The following is a 21,504-nucleotide window of genomic DNA, read 5'->3' as shown; positions in this document are numbered from 1 at the left end:
GGGACCCTCCCAGTTTGGAAGCAGCTTCTTATATAAGCTTTGGGGACAGGGACAGCTGAGAACACAGTAGGTGCCCAGAGACCAGTGGTTTGGAGTCTGCACCTGCAAATCTACTTCATTCATGGTATAGGCCCAGGAAGGGCCTGCTGGCAGGACTGTAGCCACCAAGCCAAGGGGACCCTCAGGCCGAGGAGGAGACACTGGCTTCAGGAAGCCAAGGGCAGGGACCCAGGCTGGCAGAAGGAGTGGCGCTTCCAAGCCACAGACCACCAGCGTTTCCTGGACTCTTGATCTTTATTCCTTTCTCCATGCCCTGCCCCCCACCACCCCCATTGGCTGCTGGTCAGTGAATTTTCCCAGTCCGGCTTCTATGCAGAGAGGGCCTGGAGGCCGAGTTGGAAGGTGGCAGCGAGTTGGCTCGCGCCCTGCTCTCCTGCACCTGCCGCTTCAGCTCCAGGCTGTCATACACCTGGTAGCTGGCATTGCCCCCTGGGTTCCGGCTGAGTGGCATAAAGGTGGGCTGGGACGGCTCTGTAGCCTGGACTTCGGGCAGGGGCTGGGAGGAGCGGAGGAACAGAGCTGAGCTAGGAGCCGGGGCCCGCTGGTACGAGGCCTCCCCCAGCACAGTGAGGGAGGTGGAGGTGGTCAGAGGGTGCCGAGTGGGCAGCGTCTCAGTCCACTCAGCTGCCCGGCGCCGGACCTCATGGGGATCCCGGGAGTAGTTCAAGTGTCCCGTGGAGGGGTGGGGGCTGCGGTTGGGCTGGCTGTGAGCATGGCCGAGGAGGCTCCGTCGGTGGACCTGTGGGGAGCAGTGCTCTCGGGCTTCAGGCCGGGAGCCCCGGGTCAACAGGGTGGAGGGAGGCTCAGAAGCCTCCAGACCACGTCGCCGCTGATCCCAATTGTCATACAGGAGCTGGCCCCTTGAGGGGTAAGGGCTGTGCCCTGCAGGGACCCACGAGGGATTGGGGGGCAGCCTTCGGGGAGGTGGTGGAGACGAGGTCCACTGGTCCACCTCCACATTGCCCCAGGTGTGGGATGGTGAGCAGAGGGGCCCTAAGGACTGCAGCCTGAGCTCAGACTTGGCCTCCACACGCTTGGGCAGGCGGCGCAGCTCAGGTGACAGGTAGAGAGAAGGTGGCGGCAGGCTGGCCAGGATCCCACCCTGGCGGCCCCAGAGCCCCACGCTGGAGGGCAGGCCCATCCGTTGGTAGAGCCCTCCCCAGCCTCCCCTTGGGCACTTGGGGTGTGGGAAGGCAAGGTCTTCGTCCTCCTCCAGGTAGGAGTCCAGGTCCTCCTGATCAAAGGAGGGCCTCGCCCGCAGCTGTGACATCTTGTGGCTGCGACGTGGCCTACCAAAGACCGAGCGGCTGTAGGAGAATCGTTTGCGGTTCTTCGACCTCCGCTGGTGGCTGCAGGGGCGACTTCGGCTGCGGCTTCGGCAGCGGCCCTGGCGGCGAGGTTGGCGGTGGCGAGGGCGGCTGCGGCTTCGGCTGCGGGGGTGGCGGTAGGAGGAAGAGGAGCAGTGAGTGGGCCGGGCCATCTTCACTTCTACAGGGTCCAGGGTACAGTGGATGTGGACGTCTTTGGCCTTGGCTGGAGGATATTTGGGGGAACTTTCACAAGCCTGCGAGATTTCATCTAGGAGAGGCAAGAGTCCGTGAGGCCCAGCAACTGTCAGAAGATTTCAGGGTCAGGGAATAACTGGGACCTGGGTTTCTGGGGTCTTGGGAGTGGCGGGGGCGAGGCGCCCCCTACCTGTTTTCCATACTTACTTTTCTGATTAATCCAAGAGATGCTGTTGTCTAAGACATTCTGGAGCCTGTGCCACATCTGGGGGTGGAGTTGGGTGGGTAGAGTGGGAATGAAGGCCAGGCTCTCCCCACTCACTGCCCCCAACCCCGCCCCAGCCAAGACCATTTCTGCAGGCACAAGTGCCGGCGGCTGGCTCCCACCCTCAGCCCTCTTCACCCCCAGGGTGTCCCCAGCCATCACTGACCATAGTTGCTACGTTGATCGCGATGTTGACAAGAATGACAAGGCCCAGCAGCAGCAGCAGGAAGTCCTCCACATCCTGGGTACTTTCTTGGTATTGATGGCAGCACCCCAGGTTGTCAGACCAGAGCTGATTTTCCATGGTGGGGGGGTCCTAGGGCCACCCGGGCCACCCGCCCGCCCCCCCCCCACCAGCCCTGACCCACACTGCACTCATGGTGGGACCTGGGATACCTACCAGTAGGTGAGGGAGCACCGTCACAATGAGGCATGTTGCAGGGAGTCACAATGCAGAGGTGGCATGTCTTTTATCCACTCAGCTGGCCCTTGATGTGGCCATCTTTGCCCTTGACTCCCACTGATGGAGCCCAGCCCCCAGAGTTCAGTCTGTCCTGTCTTTGTAGGGGCTGGCTTAACTCGATTTGAAAACATAACTACAGTGGGGAGATGGTCTTCATAGGGACTGAGCCATGCATAAAGGATTTCCTCCATTTCATTGAGATATGGCAATTTATAGCCCGTTGGAACTCCCTACCCATACCTGCTTGCGGCGTGCAGCTAAGGTGATTAGATGGATGGGTGACAGTAAGAGTCCCCTCTGGGGTCACCCCACTGCACCATTCCCTCCCAGTTCTGCCCATTTCCCCGTCATAAGCCCTCTAGCATCCATGGTGGCCATCCCTTCCTGACCAGGGACTACAGCCTTTGTTGTTCGTGATCACTGAGCCACCTGGCCCCTTTACTTCAGAGCACGAGGTTGCTGCCTTCGCTAGAGACCACCCCTCAACCATGGTTTCTCTCCTTCCTAACCAACTGCTCTCCCACTGAGCCACCCCTCCAATTTGAAAAAGGATTAGTTGCCATCTTAAGAAAACCACATGAAATTCACAAAGCACAAACTTCGGATGTAATTGTTGATGTGACAAAAGGAATCTATGATTTAAACCAGGTTCATTGCTGTGGTCTAAGAAAGTGGTACTGGGGGGACCTCAGGTCATTTTGTTTGTATAATGAACAACTTAGCAGAAAGAGAAGAACAGGGAATTCCCTGGATGTCCAATGGTTAGGACTCTGCACTTTCATTGCCCAGGGCCTGGGTTCAGTCCCTGGTCAGGGAACTAAGATCCCACAAACCGCACTGTGTGGTCAAAAAGAGAGGAAAAAAAAAAATAGAGGAACAGCCAGTGGGCATTTCCCATCCAGCCTCCAAACTTATAGTAGGTGTTTAAAATAGACCCACTTAGTGGAGTCAGTTTAAAATGATCAATAATGTTGGTCAAAGGAAAATGGCAGAGAAGCGAGGTGATTCATAAAAGGCCTATCTGCTCACATTCCAGGAACCCATCTGGTATGGAAGGTGAGGTCTAGTCCTTCGCCTGGTTCCTTGTTCACAAGTTGAGCATGTGTTGGTGATCCTAACTGTCTAGAAGTAGGTAGGGCCTGGGTTTCCCAGATGTCCAGTGGATGGAATATTCTGATGAGTTTCCATGGGAAACTGAGGAAGATGGGAGACTCTGATGGGCCAAGCTGACTCAGAAGCAAAGGGGATCTACCTGTGGGAGCAGAGGCTGGAGCATCTGAGGCCCTGAAGTTGATCCTTGGAGTCCATGTGACCATAAGTCACCTGATCTCTCTGAGCCCCAGTCTCATTTGTGATATGGAGGTGCTGAGCCAGAGGCATGAGGTCACAGAAGGCCACAGCATCCTCAGTATTTTATCACTGCTCCAAGCCTGCTCGAGGGTACAGGAGCTTTGGGTTCTGACAGGGGAACTTTGAGGGCCAGGGTACCCTGACTCTCAATCATCCCCCACCAAAGATTCCAGGGCTTAAGAGGGCCCACGCCTCACCTGTAGCTGCAGCCTGAACCTGGGCTCTGGCAGGAGCCAGACCTCTGAGGAGGTGGAGCCATGGGATGAGGGTCTCCCCTCAAGTGCAGTACTGCCTGGGCATCTGGAGTGGGATTTGGTGGGGGGCTTCCTCGAACACTAAAGAAAAAGGAGCAGAAGCAGGCAGGAGCCTCAGAACCAAGAAAGGCCTAGGAAAAGGCTGAGGACAGGGCCTGGGGCCAAGAGGTTGATGAAGGGCCTCGGGGCTCTCTAGGCCCTGTTGCCAGGGAGATCATTTCCTTAGTAACCAAGCTTCTGGGTGCTGTGTGGGCCCGGGCACCCCCCCCCCCCCCCACAACACACACACCACCACCACAATCCACCTCCTCTCTTCTTTTTATTCTTCTCCCAGTCACCTCTCTGTCAGGGAACGGTATACCCAGTCCTTTCTCGTCCCCTCAGCTGTGCTGGATCCAGAGGCCAGAGGGTAACAGTGCGACAGGGCCTCCACCTCCCTGGTCAGCTCCCGCAGCCGCCGCCTCACATCCCTGGCATCGTAGGCGACGCGCCCTGAGGAGCGGCGCCGGGGGATGTCCGGGACATTGGCTGGGCCCAGGATGGGTGGCTCGGCTGGTGCGCACTGCTCCTGTTCCGCCTGGGCCCCTGCCCCTGCCCCACCTCCGCTGTTCTTGTGGCTCAGGATCTGAGGGCTGGGGAGTGGGGGATTCACAGGGTACACGTAGGCCTCTAGGCCCAGATCAGACTGCATCTCTCTCTTGAGGGGCCTTCCCTCTATAGTCTGCTGGAAGCGGATGGTCTGGGTAGCAGGCTCCAAGGTGTCCTGGGCCCAGGGAGTCCAGAACCTCTGGGCAGACTGTAAACCCGCCCAATCCTCAGGGTAGTCCCAGTTGTGGGAGCAGGCTGCTGTGTGCTGATGTGGGGGCTTCTCGTCATCATCGTCATCAGTGTCAGGGGCCCAGGCCACTGGGCGGTGGGCACGGCGCGATGAAGAACGGCGACGGCGACGGCGGCGAGTGGGTGGGGGGGTCACCGTCATCTTCACGGGGTCCATGGTGCATCGTAGGTGGACTGCTGGAGAGCTATGCTTCGAGGGCTGGGTCTGCTTCCCAGGTGAACATAACTTAGAAGCTTCTGTGGATCGAGGAGAGGTGAGAGGCTGGTGGGGAGCCTGGCTCCTACAGGGATGGAGAGGTAGGGTGCAGGAAAAGAAGCTGCGTAGTTATGGAGTCTGAGAGGGAGAGCGGGAGGGGAAGGGGCTAGCTTAAGGACAGGGACAGAATGCTCGATTTCTGCCCTTCCAACGCCCCCCCCATCCCCCACTTACCTTTCTCATAAAAAACATGGAACACTTGGTGTAAGAAGCCACGGAGTCTGCGCCAGAGCTAGGTGAGGAAGGACACAGTGACCCCAGACAGGCCCTGGCCATCAGGCCTGCCCCCAGCCGTCCTGCCAGCACCCTCCCGCCTGGGCCCACCCTGACCAGTGTCACCATGTTGATGCCAATGTTAATGCAAATGATAAGGCCCAGCAGCAGCAGGATAGAGTTGCCCAGGTCCTGGCAGCTGTTGGTGTTAGGGCTGTGATACGAGGCCCATCCGGGCCGTGGCCGCTCAGCCATGGCCATGGGGGTCCCTAGGGCCACCGGGGCCCCTAGGCCCCCAGCCCACTGTACCTACAGTATACACCAGCCCACCTTCCTGTCCCCTGGGGGTAAACAGGTCATAATGGTGTGGGGCTCTCCCTCACAATGTGCCAAGAGAGAGAGTCCTGGGCCCAGGTTTGAGCCTCCAGCCTGGGCCAGGTCTTAGCAGAGACCAAACTCTATACCTTGCATGACTCTCCTGGAGTCAGCCATGGGCACCATCCTGTAGGCTCTCTGGCCTGCCTGGTGTCTGCCCCCATCAGTCCCTGCCTGGTCCTCTATGCCAGGCTGTGACCCCTCCACAGACACGGGTTCTGATCTTAACTCCCCAAACAACCCCATTGCCATGACAACCACACCCCAGCACCCACTGCCCATTTCTCTCAGACCTCAGAGCTCTTCACTGAAAAGGGTTGGACCCTCTCCTCCTCCCCCTTCACAGGCAGAGTCACTTCTCCAAGGTTTGTTTCTTTGGAGCCCCCCACCGCCACCTCCTAACATAACAGCAGGCAAAACCAACAGTTAAACTTTTATATTTACAATATTCTCTTCATCTTTTGCCAGGTTTAAAAATGTGTACAGAGCCGCAAAGGGTTGGGGTGGGGACATGGGGTTGTCAGGGAATTGTTCTGGGGAGAAGGGCTGGGCATTGGAGTCCGTGGCTGAATCATGGGGTCCCCCAGCCCCCCTCCCATGCCCCAACTTGGGGGGCATCTGTCTACAGGGTTCAGGGCCCAGGTCCCTAGCATTTAGAGGGCATGACTGTTTGGAAAGGAGCCAGCCCAGGCAGGGGAAGGGGAGGGAGAAAAACTAAGTTTCCATGGGTGAAGGTGGGGGCAGATGGGACAGTCAGGAGGCAAAGTTCTGGGGAGCCAAGACCAGGGATTCTGAATCTGGGTGTCAGTGGAAGACAGCACCCCACCCCTGACTCACATTTGGCACTAACGAACCCACGAAATGCCAGCAGACAAGGATTTGCTCTTCTCCGCTGGCATCCCTTGAAACCCTTCCCAACATGGTTCTCTTCCCCAGAGGCCCAAACCCTTTCTCTTTGGGCAGTCACCTTACACGTGTCCTTTCAAAATCAAATTCTTCCTGCTGGTGTCTGCCCAAGCCCCGTCCCCCACTGCCCCCTCCATCTGTTCCTCAGTCCAGCTGACCCCATTCTCTCCCCAACCTGTCCTGGGAAGCCCTTCTCCCCTGCTCTCCTCTGTTCCTTCCCTTCAGCCCAGGGGAGCAAGGGGTGGGGGAAGGTCAAAGGAGGGGGTGGGCAGCTGAGGGGAGGAGCTGGTTGGACACCAGGAAGGGATGGCTTCCCAGGGGGACAGCGATGCGGGGAGGGAGAACAGAGGCCGAGAGGGAGGGATGACACATGGTGAGAAGAGGGACACAGGCGGGACCCCTTTAGCTGCCACCTCCCCTCCTCCTGTATCCCACCTGCCCACATGTTTACTTGCCTGGGCCCAGGACTGGGGGATCATTGCCACACTTTGGGGGTATTCCCTCCTCAAACCCACCTCACTGGTTTGGCACAGATGAGCAATGGCCTGAGGGAAAGGCTGTCCTCAGACTGCAGTGAGGGCTTTGGTCAAGCCATGCATGGCCTCTGTGGGTGGCAGGTGCCACACTCACCCTCCGCCCCCCAGCTTGGCATCTCCAGGGAAGGGAGAGAGGGAGGGGCAGAGGGCCCCCCCCAGGGCTTGTCCATCCCCCTCAGTTTCTATCAGTCTGAAGTCTGTTCCCACCTGCTGTGTGAGAAGTGCTGGGCCTGAGGTCAGGAAGACTCAGGGAAATGCTGGAGTGAAAGGGGCTGTCTGCATGGGAAAACATACATCCACATGCAAAATCATGATTCCACTCAGAAATGCGACCTGGGCCCATGGGAAGACACGGTCCCAGGCAGCACAAGATTGCAGGGTCTCCTCCCTGCCCCCCACGGCAGGGACTCTGTGTCTGGTGGAAGGCGAGGCCTGCCTGGGAAGACCTGCTTCACCTCATTTGTGCCAAGGGGGGATACACATGCTTCGCCAGGGGTGGGAGGCAGTGGGGGCTGGGGAGGGGCGGGAGGGGGGGCCGTGATTTATTTCTTCGGTTTTCCCGGGCACCACCCTGTGTCATCTGACAGCCAGGGGTCTCTGTTTGTGAACACACCACTTCCAGGGTCTCCAGGGGGTGGGAGGAAGGAGCAGGGGGGAGAAGGCATGAGGGAACAGAATTCTGGGGTACAAATCCCCGCAGGAATTCTCTGAGGGAGCCAACATGTGTCCAGGGCGGCCAAAAAAAACCTCACCCTGCACATGGGAAAACACACCCCCTCGTGAGAAAGCACACCTCCACGTGGGTGTCCCAACGGAGGGGAGAAAACACCCCCCCCAGTTGTTCAAAGGCCCAGGTCCGGAGAAGAGAAAGGGCCTCTCTGCTCCGGAGAGACGCATCGCCGTGAGAAAACCCATGTCCACCTAATGCTCGTCCACGTGTGACAGCTCCACACGGAAAAGCCTGTTGCATCCGGGAGGGCCAGGGAGGGGGTCCTCCCCAAGCCGCCCACTATACCCGAGTGGTGGAGTGGGGGTGGGGGAGCGTGTTGTTGTGGCTGGTAGCTGTGGGGGGCGGCGGGGGGAAGGGCCCGAAGGGATGGAGGGAAGGGGGCGGCGGGGGAGGGGGTGGCCCCAGGCCGCTGGGCAGCAGGGTCAGGGCCCCGGGGGCCAAGAGAGGCACGTCGTCCGGCGCCCGGCGCAGGGCCAGAGTGTAGTCGGGCGGGCAGGCGGGGCGCAGGGCCTCTGCAGGGTCCGCCCCAACACCCCCACCCCGCTTCAGCTGAAGCGACACCAGCTCCTCCTCGGGTGGCAGCTCGCGGCCGGCAGCGGGGAGCAAGGGGCCCCCGCCGGGCACCCCAGAGCCCGAGCCGCCGGGGGGACTGAGCCGCCGGCACCGCAGCTCCTGCCGCCGGTCCCGCTTGTAGTAGAGGGCGGCGAAGGCGAGGATGTTGAGGAAGAGGAGCGAGGCACCCACGGCCACGGTGACGCTGAGCTCCGTGGAGTAGTCTCGGGAGTCCCCGGGGAAGCGGTCGTAGGCCCGAGGGCCCGGCTCGGGCTCGGGCTCGGGCGGCAGGGTGGCGGGGGGCGGCGGGCGGCGCGTGCCCGGGGCGCCGGGGGGCGGGCGCGGCGGCCAGCGCGTGGCGTAGGGCGGCAGGCGCGTGGTGGTGGTGAAGAGCTCCGTGTGCAGATTGTGCAGGTGCGGCACGAGCTCCAGCCAGAAGGCCACCTTGTTGGCGCGGTAATTGTCGCGCACGCGCGGCTTCAGACCAATGTGCAGGTACTGCTTCTCTTTGCTGTTGAACTTGCTCCACACCACCTCCTCGAAGCGGTTGGGCTTGGTGTGGATGAACTTGGTGTCCTGCGGCACCGGCTGGTTTGGGTCGCTGTGGACACAGGTGGGCAGGGAAAGGAGTGAGGGTGAGGCCCTGATGAGAAGGGGGTAGGCTGTGGGACCAACGGGGGAGAGGGATGGGCAGAGATGCAGAGAGCTGGGGAGATAGGAAGAGAGGCAGAGAGAGACAGACACGATGAGACAGAGACACTGCCAGAGACGGAGATAGGCAGAGAAAAATAGGGATAGATGACGCCAGAGGGACAGAGAGGGCAGACGGACAGACCGCCAGTGACACAGGCAGAGTGAATGAGACAGAGACATATGGAAACAAAGAGACAAAAGCCCATGAGAGGCAGCTGGGGGTGGGGGGAAGCAGCAAGCAAAGAGTAAGCAGATCAAAGAGAGCAGAGATATCAATGGATTTCAGGAGAGAGAGCTAGAGACAGCAATAGAGAGAGAGAGATACAAACTCTTATACATATACTCAGAAACACAGACGTGAGCACTCAGAGGAGAAAAAGAGTGGTGTATGCAAAGACAGACACAGAGCCAAAGCCATCAAGTGAGCCCACCCGCCGGAAAGGACCTCTCGGTCCAACATTTCTGAACCTCCAACACGCACAGAGGAGCTGTCCGGCAGGTGTCTGAGTCGAGAAGATCAGAGCGCCTTGAAGGAGGAATGATGTGACGAAGAGGGAGAGAAGGGGCTGAGGATGGACGGTGTGTGTGTGCCCTGACCTGCAGGGGTGCCCCACCCAGCCCCTCTGGCCCTCACCCAGTCTTGGCGAAGTTGGTCCAGTAGGTCATGACCACGGCGCTGAGCATGACGTCATTCTTGGAGAAGTTGCAGGGGAAGAGGTCAGTGGCGCCCACCATGGGCACACCAAAGACATAAGGTAGCTCATCCCCGTGCGCTGCGTCCGCCCACTCGGGCCGGCCCTCAGCCTGGCAGTGGTGGTAGAAGGTGTAAAAGTAGACGGGGGACTGGTAGTCAGCGTGCAGCTTGGCGGTGGCCACAGCCGGTGCCACCCACTGGTGGTCGGTAAAGAGCGCCAGCAGGGTCTTGCGCCGCATCTCGCCGTTGTCCCGGTCAGCCCAGTCCGTGTACATGAACTTGATGGTCTCCCGTAGCACGTCCTTGCCCTCTGGGTAGCCATACAGGTTGTCCACAAAGTTGGAGACCGTGAAGTCGAAGGCGCTGGCGGACACGCCATCCTCACTTTCTGCCGAGTCCTCCACGAACTTGAGGCCCTCTCCCTGGTTGACCCCAATGAGCATGTCGTAGTTGAGGAATTCTCCCTGCTGCATGAGGATCTCAGGGTCATCAGGGACGACGTCACCATCCACCACGGGCCCAAAGGCAATGTGGTAGCTGGGGAGAAGGGGTCAAGGTCACATCACCTGTTGGCTGGCCTCCTCTCCACCCACAGCCTGCTGAGCCCTCTGCTCAAAGACCCTTCTCCCCTAGTTAAAACCTTCAGAGCCCTTTCAGGGGACCTGGCCTCTCAGGAAGTCCTCCCTGAAGCACTTCCTGGCATCTGGTGCACCCAGGCTCTGTTTAGGCACCTCTGCTTCGGAAAGGCTTCTGTGAGAAGGTAGGTCCATGGGAGGGGCCTGAAGCCCACCTCCCCTGGCTAAATGGACAGCCGTGGCCCTCAGGCACCTTCCACCCTCAATCTCCTTGGACCCAGCAAGGACAATGGAGGCCTGGATTTAGCCCTCCCCCAGCCCCATACCGGGCAGGCTGCACGTCCTGGTCCACCAGCTCCCGAGAGGGTTTTCGGCGCAGACACTCCACAGCCTCGGCGCTGTCCTCCCGGTCACAGCCCACCTTGGCAGCCAGCAGTCGAGTGTATTTGAGTGGTTGGTAGTTGACAGACCAGCTAGAAATGGCAGTGCCGCTCTGGGCAATGGCCTTCTGGAACAGCCCTGGCAGGACAGGCAGGTTTTAGGCTGGGCTGTATCAGCCTGAGGGAGGAGAAGGGGCACCTGGTGGGGCCAGGGGTTGGGGAAGGGGACAGGCTGGGCAGGTGGCTCGTACCTTCCGAGTGGTGGGAGAGGATCAGGAGGTTGACACAGGAGGCTCCTGCCCCAGATCCAAAGATGGTGATGCGTTCGGGGTCCCCCCCAAAGTGGGCGATGTTCTCACTGAGCCAGCGCAGGGCCTGGATCTGGTCTAGGAGCCCATAATTGCCTTTTGCAGCCTGGTCCCCAGTGCTGAGAAAACCTGGGGACAGAGGAAGAGAGGGGGCTTCCTGGAGGTGTCATGGCACCCTTGCTGTCTTTCTGGGCAACTCAATCCAGCCCAGAAGCCATTCTGCTTCAGCTGGGTTTAGTGTAACCCTGCCGGCAGGCCCTCCTCCCAGGACTCCAGCCCCTAGAGTTGGCTGCCCACCCTCACCGAGCACCCCAAGCCGGTAGTTGAGCGTGGCTACAATGACATTGCCGTAGGCGGCCAAGACGGAGCCATCGAACATGTTCCCCGTGCCCTCCATGTAGGAGCCACCGTGCAGAAACAGCATCACTGGCTTCTTCCCGGAGTCCCGGATATCTGTGTGGGGAGGGGGTGGGGGGGATGGGCCAGGGGGTGGGGGACAAGGACACAGTCAGACCAGAAGCAGCACCTCCCAGCTCCCAGGCCTGCTGAGTTCCAGCCGGGAGCTCAGGGGACATGTCACTCCCATCCCTGGGGGGCAAGACCGGATTCCCCTCCCTCCCTCCCCAGCTAGCCCTGGCAGAAGTTCCCTCCCCACCTCCTGCCGGCCTGCCCCACAGCACTTCTCCAAATGCCTGGCAGAGCTTCCAAGAAGCCTAACAGAGGCAGGGGTGGGGGGTGGCCCTCCTCAAGGCACCTGCTGGATCTGGGGGGACCTCTTCCCACACACACACAGCAAATCTCCTTCCTGCTCCTAGGAAGCGTGAGCTCCCAAGGCTGGCGCTAGAGCTAGAGATGCTGGGAGGGTCCTGGCATTTCTTCAGACTCAGGCCTTGGGCCTCAGCTCCACATGGTAGCCTGGTCTGTGGGTGAGGGGGTGCCAGGCCCTAGGGTCCCTGGGGGCTTGGTCTCCTCCCCGCCCTAATTCCTTTCTAGGTCACCTCCCAAGTTACCATGGCAACCCCCAGCCTAATTACTGTGGCAGGAGGAGGCAGGGTGGGAAAGAGCCTACTTAATGAAGCCAGGGTGCAGCTCACTAGTCTGGGCCCCTGAAACCGGCCTGAGCCCTAAGTTCTGGACCCCTCTCTTGCCCTGTCCCCAAAGGATCCCATGAGCACTGTCATATGGAGTAGGCCCTTGGGGCACTCCAGACTGGACTGGAGGGTAACTAATTCCAGAAGAGGGTGGGAGTCTGAGAGGGCTTGTCAGAGTCCCGGCCCCTGCAGCTCCTCCAGATGCAGCCACAATACCTCCAGGCCCTCCTCTCTCTTGACGCCTGCCATCTCTGACCAGCCTAGGCAATCAGCAAGCAAGAGCCAAGCCTGGGCCTCCACAGCTGGTCCCTAGCACCTCTGCCTGTCTCCCTCATCCCACTGGAAACTTCTCTCCTGGCAGAAGGTCAACCAACAGGTCACTAAGAGACTCCCCTCCACCCTGGATCTCTTCGGACCTTCTCTGCCACCTCCTTCCACCTGACTTTGGCCAGAAGCTCCTAGGTGGGCAGTGCCCTCCCCCAATCCTGTTCTTCCCTCAGTTCCTGAACCTCCAGTGGCCTTCCAGGTTCAGGCTGGTCTCCTTCCCTCCGAGGTCCTGTCCTAAACGTCCTCAGTCCGTCCCCTTCCTCCCCACCCAGCACCTCCACTCCCAGTGTGGGGGGAGGGGGAGTTGGAAAGGGAAGGAGCAGGAAGGGGGGCTGGGGCAACAAGAATTCAAAACCAACAACAAAAAAACAGGATCAAGAAAGAAGAAAGAAAAAAAAAAACAACAACCAAAAAGCAAGAAGCTCTGGGGCAGATTCAACAAGAAAAGAAAAACAAAAACCAAAAAACCAAAAAGATCCGTTTTTGGAAAAAAAGGAAAAAAGAAAAAAGTTCTTTGCACTTTTTCAAAATTTTGTGGTGAAACTTCAAGATATTGGGCCCTGTTTTCAAAAATTTCCAAATTCTTTAATTTGCTTCAAATGTGTGTTTCTGCATCGGACAGGCTTTTTTTTTTTTTTGAAATTGTAGCAGGTTTCTGATGTTTCAATTGTGTCATCAATTTGCCAACTTGAAATTTTTTTTAAATGGTGTTTTGTTCCAAATTTAAATTGTCTTTTCAAATGTTACATTTCATAAGTTTCTAAACAGTCCGAATTTCTGTCAAACTAAACATTTTATCCAATTCTTTGGTTTCTTTTTTTTTTTTTTCTGACATTCCAATTTCTTTTTTCACTTTATTTTCGCCATGTTTAAGCTTTTCTTGCCAGTTTTCTAGTGGGTCCAACATTGTTCAAATTTCCTTTGAAGTTTTCATAATTCTTTTTTCCAATTATTACAAATTTTTCTTTTCTTTTTCGTTTTTAGTTGGGAGAACGACTGAGGGGCCTTGAGGGCTGTGGGGGCATTTAGTTAGGGGCAGGGCCGAGAACGTCCTCTTATCAGCAACCACATGCAGCAGCGGGATTTTTAAATCTACCTGTGTCTGGCGGATTGAGCGTCGCCTCGTCACGTTTTTTTGTGAGCGGACCTAAGACCGGGAACACAAAACAGAGAAAAAAGGACAATTTTGTGGGGAAAGATGGGAGTCGGGGGGGAGGTGGTGGATGGGGAGGGGAGGAGAGAAAGCAGAAAAGGGGAGGGTGAGGGGCAGAAAAAATAAGCCAAAAAAAGCAAAATTTTTTTGCAAGAAAAAGAAACCAAGAAAAGAGAAAAACGTTTCTACAACCCAAATTTTGTTCCCCTCCCCGGAAAAAGTCATGCCCCAAAGAAAAGGCTGGTTTTGCGGGGGGGTGGGGTGCCTGAGTGGGCTGAGGCCTGTCTTAAGACATATTGACTTGGCTGGAAAGGATTTGGCTTGTCCAAGTGTTTGCTAATTGCTGGAAATGAAACAGTGTTAGAGGTGGGGGTGGGTGGGAGGGGAGGGGAAACCAACCCAGGAGCCTGGGAGCCCAAGGCCAGCTGTGCTCCCCCCAAAGGGGGGTGGCCACACTCAGGCAGGCCCTATTCAGGACCAGCCAAGCACCTGCCTGCTCCCCAGGCTGTAGACAGGAGGGGTTGCAGCAGAAAGGACTTTGCCTCTCTCTGGACCAATCTGGAGGGCAGAGGGTAGTATGGAATTGGGGCAGCCCAAACCCACAGCTCACGGCCCCTGAAAGCCCTCAGCTTTCCACTGGCAGGCAGGGAGGGGAGGTCAGTGAGCACTGCCTGCCCACCTTCCCAGCCTCTCACCAGCCAGCATTTCACTTCCATCCGCACAGACGGGCCTGACTTCTCACCCCATGTCCCCAGTGTGGGGCGAGCAGAGAAAGGGGTCATCAGGTCTTGCCCTCCACTCCACCGCTTCCCTCTCACCCCCCAACCTCATCCTCCCCCCAGATGGTAAACTTCCCACCAGGGGCACCAGACCCCCTCCCCCACCAACCCTTGCTCTAATGCCAAAAGCCCCCCTCCCGAATGGGGGATTCGATGCACAAATAGGGACTAGGAAACACACTGCCCTGAGCCAGCCTGACACATAGGGTGCCAGGAGGTGCTGGGAGGCACAAAATGTGTCCCTAGGGGAGGAAAGGCCCCAGACTGGGCTCAGAGTTTGGCTCTAGGCTTCTTGAAGACTGGGGGATCAGTCAAGGGAGAGCTGGAACCCAGAGGTCTGAGGGGTTCCCCCAGGTTGGTCGATTTCTCCTCAGCAGCATGGGGATCAGCACGGGGAGGGACGGGTCAGTAAGGCCAAAGTCAGCCTCTGAAAAGGCTCCCCGCAACTGGTGATGATGGCCCCATGAGGACCCATTAGGATCAGGGCCTGTTTTTCTCTGACAGGCTGGGGATGGGGATGAAGTCAGCAGGGCATGTGTGCGCGTGAGAATATTAAGTGTGCGGGTGTGTGTGTGTGCCTGAGTCAACCTCTTCCTCCCCGAGCTGGTGTGAAGATTTAGTGAGATCACCTGAATGTGTCAGGCCCCAAGCAGGTCTGCAATAAGCGATGGTTAAAAATACAGAAGGTGTGGGCTTGGGTGGTATGGGGGCAGGGTGGGCAATTTGTGTGGAGGTGTTGGGGTGGACAGTAACTCGGTGAGAAGTGCTGGGTGGATGTTTCACATAAGGGGTGATGAGACAATAGCCCACTGAGCAGGGCGTTGGTGAGGGGACGGGGGACAGCTTTCTACATGAAGATGTGGGTGGAGAGTCCACAAGTGGAGAGCATTGTGATGGGCGGTCTGTTGGAGGCACGGGGGTGAATGATTCACTAGTAGCAGGACACTGGGGTAGGTGGTCCATGAGAAGGCAGGGGAAGGTGGAGTGGACAGTTCTCATGGTGAGGGTGCTGGGGAATTAGGGAGGATGTCTGGAGTGTATTGGAGTAAATAGTCTATTAGAGCGGCTGGAATCTGAATAGCATTGGGGTAGAAACTTCTGTGCAATGTGTGTATGGGTTGCTTGGAGGTGTGGCTCATATGGGGAGGGGTAGTGACAGCGTTGAGGTGTATGAGTGTTCTGTGACTGGCAGGTCCTCTGGTTTCAGGAAGCAAGGCATTGGAGTACCTGACCTGTGAGTAGGGTGCAAGACTGTCACCTGTGTTGTCACAGCCTGAGGTATGAAACTGATGACCTCGAGGCAGGAGTTGGGGTAAGCAGTGTCTGAGAGGTGTTGAGAACGCAGGGGACTGTGGTGTGAGTGACCGGTTGAAGCACATGGTGCAGGTGCAGGGTTAGTGTGGTGATGGTCCGTGTGTGAGTGTTACAAGGCCACAGGATCTATACACCTAGGGATCCTGGGGAGCACAGGTCTATGTGGGTGACAGGGCGCGCAACTCCAGAGAAGTGTTGGCGTGTGTGCTGTGTGAAGGTTCTGGGAATTTTGATATGTGGGATGCTAGAGCACAAGGCTGGGCTTCCCAGGTGGCTCAGTGGTAAAGAATTCGCCTGCCAATGCAGGAAACCAGGAGACACGAGATCAATCCCTGGGTCGGGAAGATACCCCGGAGGAGGAAATGGCAACTCACTCCAGTCTTCTTGCCTGGAAAATCCCATGGACAGAGGCACCTGGTGGGCTACAGTCCAAGGGATCGCAAAGAGTCGGACACAACTGAGCAACTGAGCACAGAGCACAGGGTTAGGTCGGTTGGATACATGCCCTGAGTGATGAATAGTTAAACTGCCTGGTCTGTAGAGGGACCTGAGTTCATGATGTGGGAGTTTTGGGTGTACAGTGGGGTTCCTGGGTACCAAACCTATTTTTACACTCGTTGGAAGATGGCCTGTGGGGGGACTTTATGGGAGTGGATATTTTTTGTGGGTGTCGGGGTGTTTTGGAGCAGTAAATAGGGTGTTAGATAACGTGTTTGTGAGGATGGTCTGTGGGGTGGCTGCAGGCCTGCCAGTTGCTCTCTGCTGTGGGCTGCTGGAAAGTGTTGACACTCTGGATGGTCTTGGTGTGCTGAAGGTTGGCTGGCAGGGAACTGTCTGGGGGAGTGTCCTGGGGACTACCAGCAGCTAGTGAACTGGAGAGTTCATTCAAGAACAGCCAGCTCAGAGCCCTGGGGAAGGTGTTCTACTGGGGATGGGTGGGCAGTGCTGAGTGGAGGGGCCCTTGGCAAGGAGATTCCCTGATCCTTTGGAAGTGCATAGCGATCAGGGGACAGAGCCTCCTGGGGAAGACGCATTCACCTCAGGTGAGGGGCCCTGCATGTGACAGGACCTCTGCCCATGCGGGCCTGGGGAGAAGGAGTCTTTGCTGTCCTCAGTGGAGGTCTAGGTAAAGTGGGTACTTGCTGGGGACAAGCCCAGGCCTGGGGGGCGGGAGTCAGGGCAGAGCTGGAGTGGCTGTCCTGGCAGCAGATGGATGCCTCCGCGACCTGATCGCCGCCCCCTGCCCCCCGCCCCCGTGTCCCCTCTGGGTGTGCTTCCGTGGGGAGGGTGTGGGTAGGCCCAGCTCAGTGCCTGCAGCTCTAGCCATGGGCTTTCTAGGCGCACAAAGAGCTTCTGGACTGCCTAGCAGGGACCCTACCATCCTGGGAGCCCGCGGGGATGCACCGCCCCTCATGGCCCCCCGCGAAGGCCCAGCTCCCTCCCCGGGGCGCGCTGGCGCCAGAGGGTCTACGTGGACGTTTGTGGGCTGTGTCCACCGGGGGCCCGGCCCGGTGCCCGCGCCCTTACCGTCCTCGGTGGGCACGTAGAGGTTGAGGTACAGGCAGTCCTCGCTCTGGTTCTGTACATAGGTGGCGGCCGCCTCCAGGTTGTCGGTGAACCACACGGGCAGCATGATGGCCGGCAGCGCCCCGTGCAGGTTCTGCGGGCAGGCGGGCGGCAGGGTCGTGGCGTTGCGCACGCCGGGCCACGAAGCGGGGGCCTCGGGCGGCTGAAAGCGGCGGGCGCCCAGGGGGGGCGTGGCGTAGGGCACGCCCAGGAACTGCACAACCGGGCCCAGGATCTCGTTGTTGAGCTCGCGCCGCACGCCGCGCACTCGCCCGTAGGCCGTGTTCACCACTGGGAAGCGCTCCTCCCCGAGGCTGCCGAGACCCAGGCCCGGGCCGCCCGGGGCGCCGCCGCCGGGACCCCCTCCCCCCCGTTGAGCCCCCGCCAGCCCCACCAGACACAGCGCCAGGAGCCACATGCTGATCGGGGGACCCCCCCTCCCTCCCCGGGACCCCCCCCCCTCGGAGAGAGAGAGAAGGGGGGGGAGAGGGAGGGAGGCCCCCCTCGCCCCAGGAGGGAGGAGGGGGCGGGGGAAAGGAGGGAGGAGGGGGTTGGGCAGGGACCTGGGTTAGACTGGACAGAGAAGGGGTCTGTTCCTCTCCATGGAGGGGGCGAGGGGTGGGGAAGGGGAAAGAAGTGGGAGAAGGCGAAGGCAGGCCCGACCTGCGGGGAGGAGGGATGGACAGACGGACAGACAGAAAAAGACAGAGGAGAGGTGCAAGAAGGGAAGGGAAATTGGATGGGGCAGACAGATGGGAAGGGGAAACAGAAGAGACAGGTGGTTAGTGACTCGGAATTCAGACCAAATTGCCCCCCTCCTTCCATCCCCCTGCCCCTTTGGCATCTCCCCCAACCCCAACCACCCCCCTCCCCTCTCTCTGCAGGGACCCATGTAGAAAAGTCTGAAGCTGAGGTGAGGTCAAGATGTGTTAAATGTCTAGGATAGCCAGAGGGGAAGGAGGGCCAGCTCCCCAGACCACCCAACACGCCCCCTTCCAGGAGGGGTCGATCCCTCCCAGGCAGGCTCTCCTCTGGGGACTCAGGAGTCCCAGTTCTCACCTCCCTGGGAGGGATGAGATAGACAAGGAAGAAAAAATAAAAATACCAAGTCATTAATTAGCAGGGAGTGGCGGGTTTGTTTATATGTGTTAATTACTCCCGAGCTGTAATTTCATGGCACTGAACCCCCCACCCCAGGCCAGACTTGGGCCTTTCTTGGGACTGCGCAACCCCAGCACTTTCCCTTTCCTTCAACATCTCATTCTTTTGAAGGGTCTGTGTAGTGGGGGAGACCCCTCTACTCCAGGCCCTCTCCATTTCTCTCCTCAGAAGTTAAGGTGTCTTGAGGCAGGGTCTAGACAGGGAGGAGATGCTGGAGGGGCAAATCTGGGGACAGATGCGTGATCCTGCAGCCGGTTGCTGGGCGACGGGATGCTGCCCCGCAATGTTACCCCGGCAACGGGCTGCAGCTTTAACCCCGGAGGGGGAGGGGTCTGGAGGAAGAGGGGAAGGGGCTGGATGGGTTATGGGGTCCATTCAGGGCATGAAGAGGAGAGCAGAGGCATCAGTCAGAATGCTGGAGTTTCCCCCAGTCTTAGCATAGAGGAAGAAGTATATATGTTGGGGGGAGCTGGAGACTGGAGGCAGAGAACCCTAAAAGAACCACCTCTTGCCCCTTGTTGGCCAGTCAGAACCGAGCACTAGTGACCAGGCCTCTGGCTGGAGAGAAGGGGTGCTGGGGTGGGTTTGAGGGCAATCAGATGCACCCATCAACAGTTACCCTTCCACAGTCTTGAACAGCCTTGAACCCCAGACACCTCTTCCTCCACGCCTGGCATTTTGACCCATAGGGGCAAACCGTTTTGCCCTAGGGGCAAACCATGGCTTCTTTGCATCCCCTTCCAGCTCTTCACCTCCCCTTCCCCTTGCCAGCCCCCCACAGTTGCTGCCCTGATGCCTGGGTGCTCAGGGCAGCAGGGGCAGGACAAGGGAACAGATCGGACTAAAGGGGCAGACACCCAGGTCATCTTAGCAAGCCCCCCCCCGCCCCGTCCCCCCCCAGCCGCCAGAGCTGTTTGCTGACGCGGGGTTTTCAGAGCCAGGCGCCAGCCCTCGGGTGGCTCTCTGCAGGTGTCAATGTATTCCAGAGATGAGGACACGGGAATCCTTACCACACACACCCAGTCATGCCCTCCCTTTCTTCAGGTCCTCTCAAGCTCCTGTTCCCCCGACACCTGGAGGGGGCTTGGAGCTGGCTTCCCAGGTTCTCCTCTGCCTGTGCCAGGCTAGGCTCTGCTTCATGGCCTTGCTGCCCCCTCCCCCTCCCATGAACAAGGTCTGCCTCTGACCGACCCCCCCTCCTTTAAGGTACTTTGGGCCCCTGGCCTCCTCCCTGCCAGCCTCTCTGCCTTCCTCCCTCCCACTGGAGCCCTCCCCCCAGCTCCTCTCCATAGCGCTCCCTCAGAGCATCTTTCCGAGGCCTCTTCCAGCTTGCTCCAGCTCTTGCCTTCAGTCTCTCGCCCCTTTTTTCGTCTCTATCTTCTACACCTCCCTTTTGGTGTTTCTCATCTTTCTCTCTCCTTCAAATCCCTTTCCCAAATTTCTCCCTCAAGCCCCTTCTATTTCTCTCTCTCTTTCCCTAGCTCTGTCTCCCCCATTTTCTCTTCCCTGCTCTCCCCATCTCTGTCTGCCACCTCTTGCCCCCCCACCCCCCGCATCCCTCTGCCTTGCTCGCTCCATTCCTGCCCAGGCCTGACTCCCCCAGCCGGGGAGAGTTGAGGGACGGGGGCTCAGGCCGCAGGCCCCCCCCCTTCTTCCTGCAGTGGGGAAAATGGCTTGGCCGGGAAGGGGAGAAGGAGGGGGAGGGGGAGATGGGAACACACGGGGTCTGTGGGCCCATTCAAAGGATCATTCATGGGCTGGAGAGAGGCAGAGACAAAGAGACCGAGACGCAGAGACACGGCGAGAGCATCCCTAGGCGGAGACACGCAGACAGAGAAGGCTGGGGGAAATGAGGCGCAGGGAGAGTGAGGGGGAGAAGGGAGACCCCAGTGGACCGCCACGCAGCCCCCTCCACCCGGCCCGGCTTAGCTCCTACCTGGCTCAGCCCTGGGGCCGTGGTGCCTCCATCCAGGGCTCCGAGTAGGGGGCGGACGGGCTTCGGGAGGGGGGCGGCGGCCTGTGAGCCCCCGCGGCCCCGCAGGCCCAGCCCCCGCCCGCAGCGCCTCACCCGGCGGGGGAGGGGGTTCGCCCCAGCCCCGGGGGGCGGGGCCGGGATCCAGTCGATCCCCGGGGAAAGGAGAGGTAGGGGATGGGGTCAGGAGGAGCCCAAGAACAGGGAACCCCGCAGTGGGGACGGCGAAGGGAGGAGGGAGCAACGGGACAGGACTGAATTGGGGATCCACTGGCACCGTGGGCTGGCTTCGAGGGGCTAGAAGGCGGTACAGGCGGAGGATCCTACGGGATCGGGTGCGGGAAAAGGAGTCCACGGCAATCCCCAGGGGCCCGAAGCCCGGGAGCGCAGGATCCGCGGTGCAGGGGCAGGGATCCAGCCGGAATCCTCAGGGAGGGGGAGGGATCTAGTCGATCCCGAGGGCGGGCGGGAGGGGGATGTCCGGGGAGTCGGAGGAGGGCGGGAGCCGAGTCTGGAGCCCCGGGGCGGGGGTCGGCGCGGATCCTAGGAGGGAAATTGGGGGTAAGAGAGAGGCTTCGGGGGACGCTCAGCAGCCGGGAGGCCCGGACTCCTGGCCCCGCGCGCCAGGGCCCTCCCGCCCCGCGTCCATCCCAGCCCGAGAGTGATGATCCGCCGGCGGAGCAGCCGCAGCAGCCCCGCGCGTCACCGCGCGGCCGCCTCCCCCGCCCCCTGCCGAGAGAGCGGCGCACACCCCTTGCTAGCACCCGCCTGCCCGCCCGCCCGCCCTCCAGAGTGTGGGGGGGACTGGAGAAGGTGGAAGGGGGCGGGAGTGGACAGACCGACGGATGGACGAAGCAGGCCAGGGCAGGGTGGAGACATCCCCCCGCCCCGTGATCTCCCAGCCTCGGCTTCTGGCTGTTAGTTGGAGGGGCGGGGAGGGGGGGGGGGCGGTGAACTCTAAGGGGCGGGGCATCACACGAAGAAGGCGGGGCCTTCTGGCCCAGAGGAGGGGCTTTGGATAATGGGCGTGGTCTAACGCTGATGGGTGGGGTTTCGTTATCCGTGGGCCCGCCTCTTTTGGGGAGTGGATCTGGTTTAAAGCTGAAGAGGAGGAGCTTGTGGGGAAAGGGGCGGAACTTTGCCTAGGGACCGGGATCTTCGGAAATTGACCGGTAGTTGCGGGGGGTGG

The 21,504-nt window shown here is 59.3% G+C and overlaps 3 protein-coding genes across 5 annotated transcripts; all 3 read right to left on the bottom strand.

Annotated features, from left to right (window-relative positions):
* Positions 1 to 343: 343 nt before the first annotated feature.
* Positions 344 to 2,134, bottom strand: SPEM2 (SPEM family member 2). The gene is made up of 3 exons (XM_061141048.1): positions 1,997 to 2,134; positions 1,773 to 1,830; positions 344 to 1,638 (listed from the first exon to the last, which is right to left on the bottom strand). Exons 1-3 carry the CDS (start codon positions 2,132 to 2,134, stop codon positions 344 to 346), a joined length of 1,491 nt encoding a protein of 496 aa, XP_060997031.1.
* A 2,097-nt stretch (positions 2,135 to 4,231) lies between these two features.
* SPEM1 (spermatid maturation 1) lies at positions 4,232 to 5,464 on the bottom strand. Its single transcript, XM_061141047.1, has 3 exons — positions 5,321 to 5,464; positions 5,165 to 5,222; positions 4,232 to 4,971 (listed from the first exon to the last, which is right to left on the bottom strand). The coding sequence occupies exons 1-3, from the start codon at positions 5,462 to 5,464 to the stop codon at positions 4,232 to 4,234; spliced, it is 942 nt and encodes a 313-aa protein (XP_060997030.1).
* A 535-nt stretch (positions 5,465 to 5,999) lies between these two features.
* Positions 6,000 to 20,976, bottom strand: NLGN2 (neuroligin 2). Of its 3 annotated transcripts, none has more exons than XM_061143335.1 (8): positions 20,280 to 20,976; positions 17,144 to 17,845; positions 13,467 to 13,517; positions 11,256 to 11,405; positions 10,896 to 11,081; positions 10,591 to 10,783; positions 9,630 to 10,226; positions 6,000 to 8,903 (listed from the first exon to the last, which is right to left on the bottom strand). In XM_061143335.1, exons 2-8 carry the CDS (start codon positions 17,598 to 17,600, stop codon positions 8,030 to 8,032), a joined length of 2,508 nt encoding a protein of 835 aa, XP_060999318.1. In that variant the 5' UTR covers positions 17,601 to 17,845; positions 20,280 to 20,976; the 3' UTR covers positions 6,000 to 8,029. The 3 variants fall into 3 exon arrangements, with proteins under 3 accessions (XP_060999318.1, XP_060999320.1, XP_060999319.1); XM_061143337.1 differs by having other exon boundaries at positions 17,144 to 17,276; positions 20,280 to 20,333; XM_061143336.1 differs by lacking the exon at positions 20,280 to 20,976 and having other exon boundaries at positions 17,144 to 17,979.
* Between the last annotated feature and the right edge of the window lie 528 nt (positions 20,977 to 21,504).

This window comes from Dama dama, chromosome 5 (genome assembly GCF_033118175.1).
Source record: "Dama dama isolate Ldn47 chromosome 5, ASM3311817v1, whole genome shotgun sequence".
In the NCBI taxonomy this organism is placed as follows: domain Eukaryota; kingdom Metazoa; phylum Chordata; class Mammalia; order Artiodactyla; family Cervidae; genus Dama; species Dama dama.
Note: the sequence above shows the minus strand (reverse complement) of the source record. Positions and strands in the feature narration are given on the sequence as shown.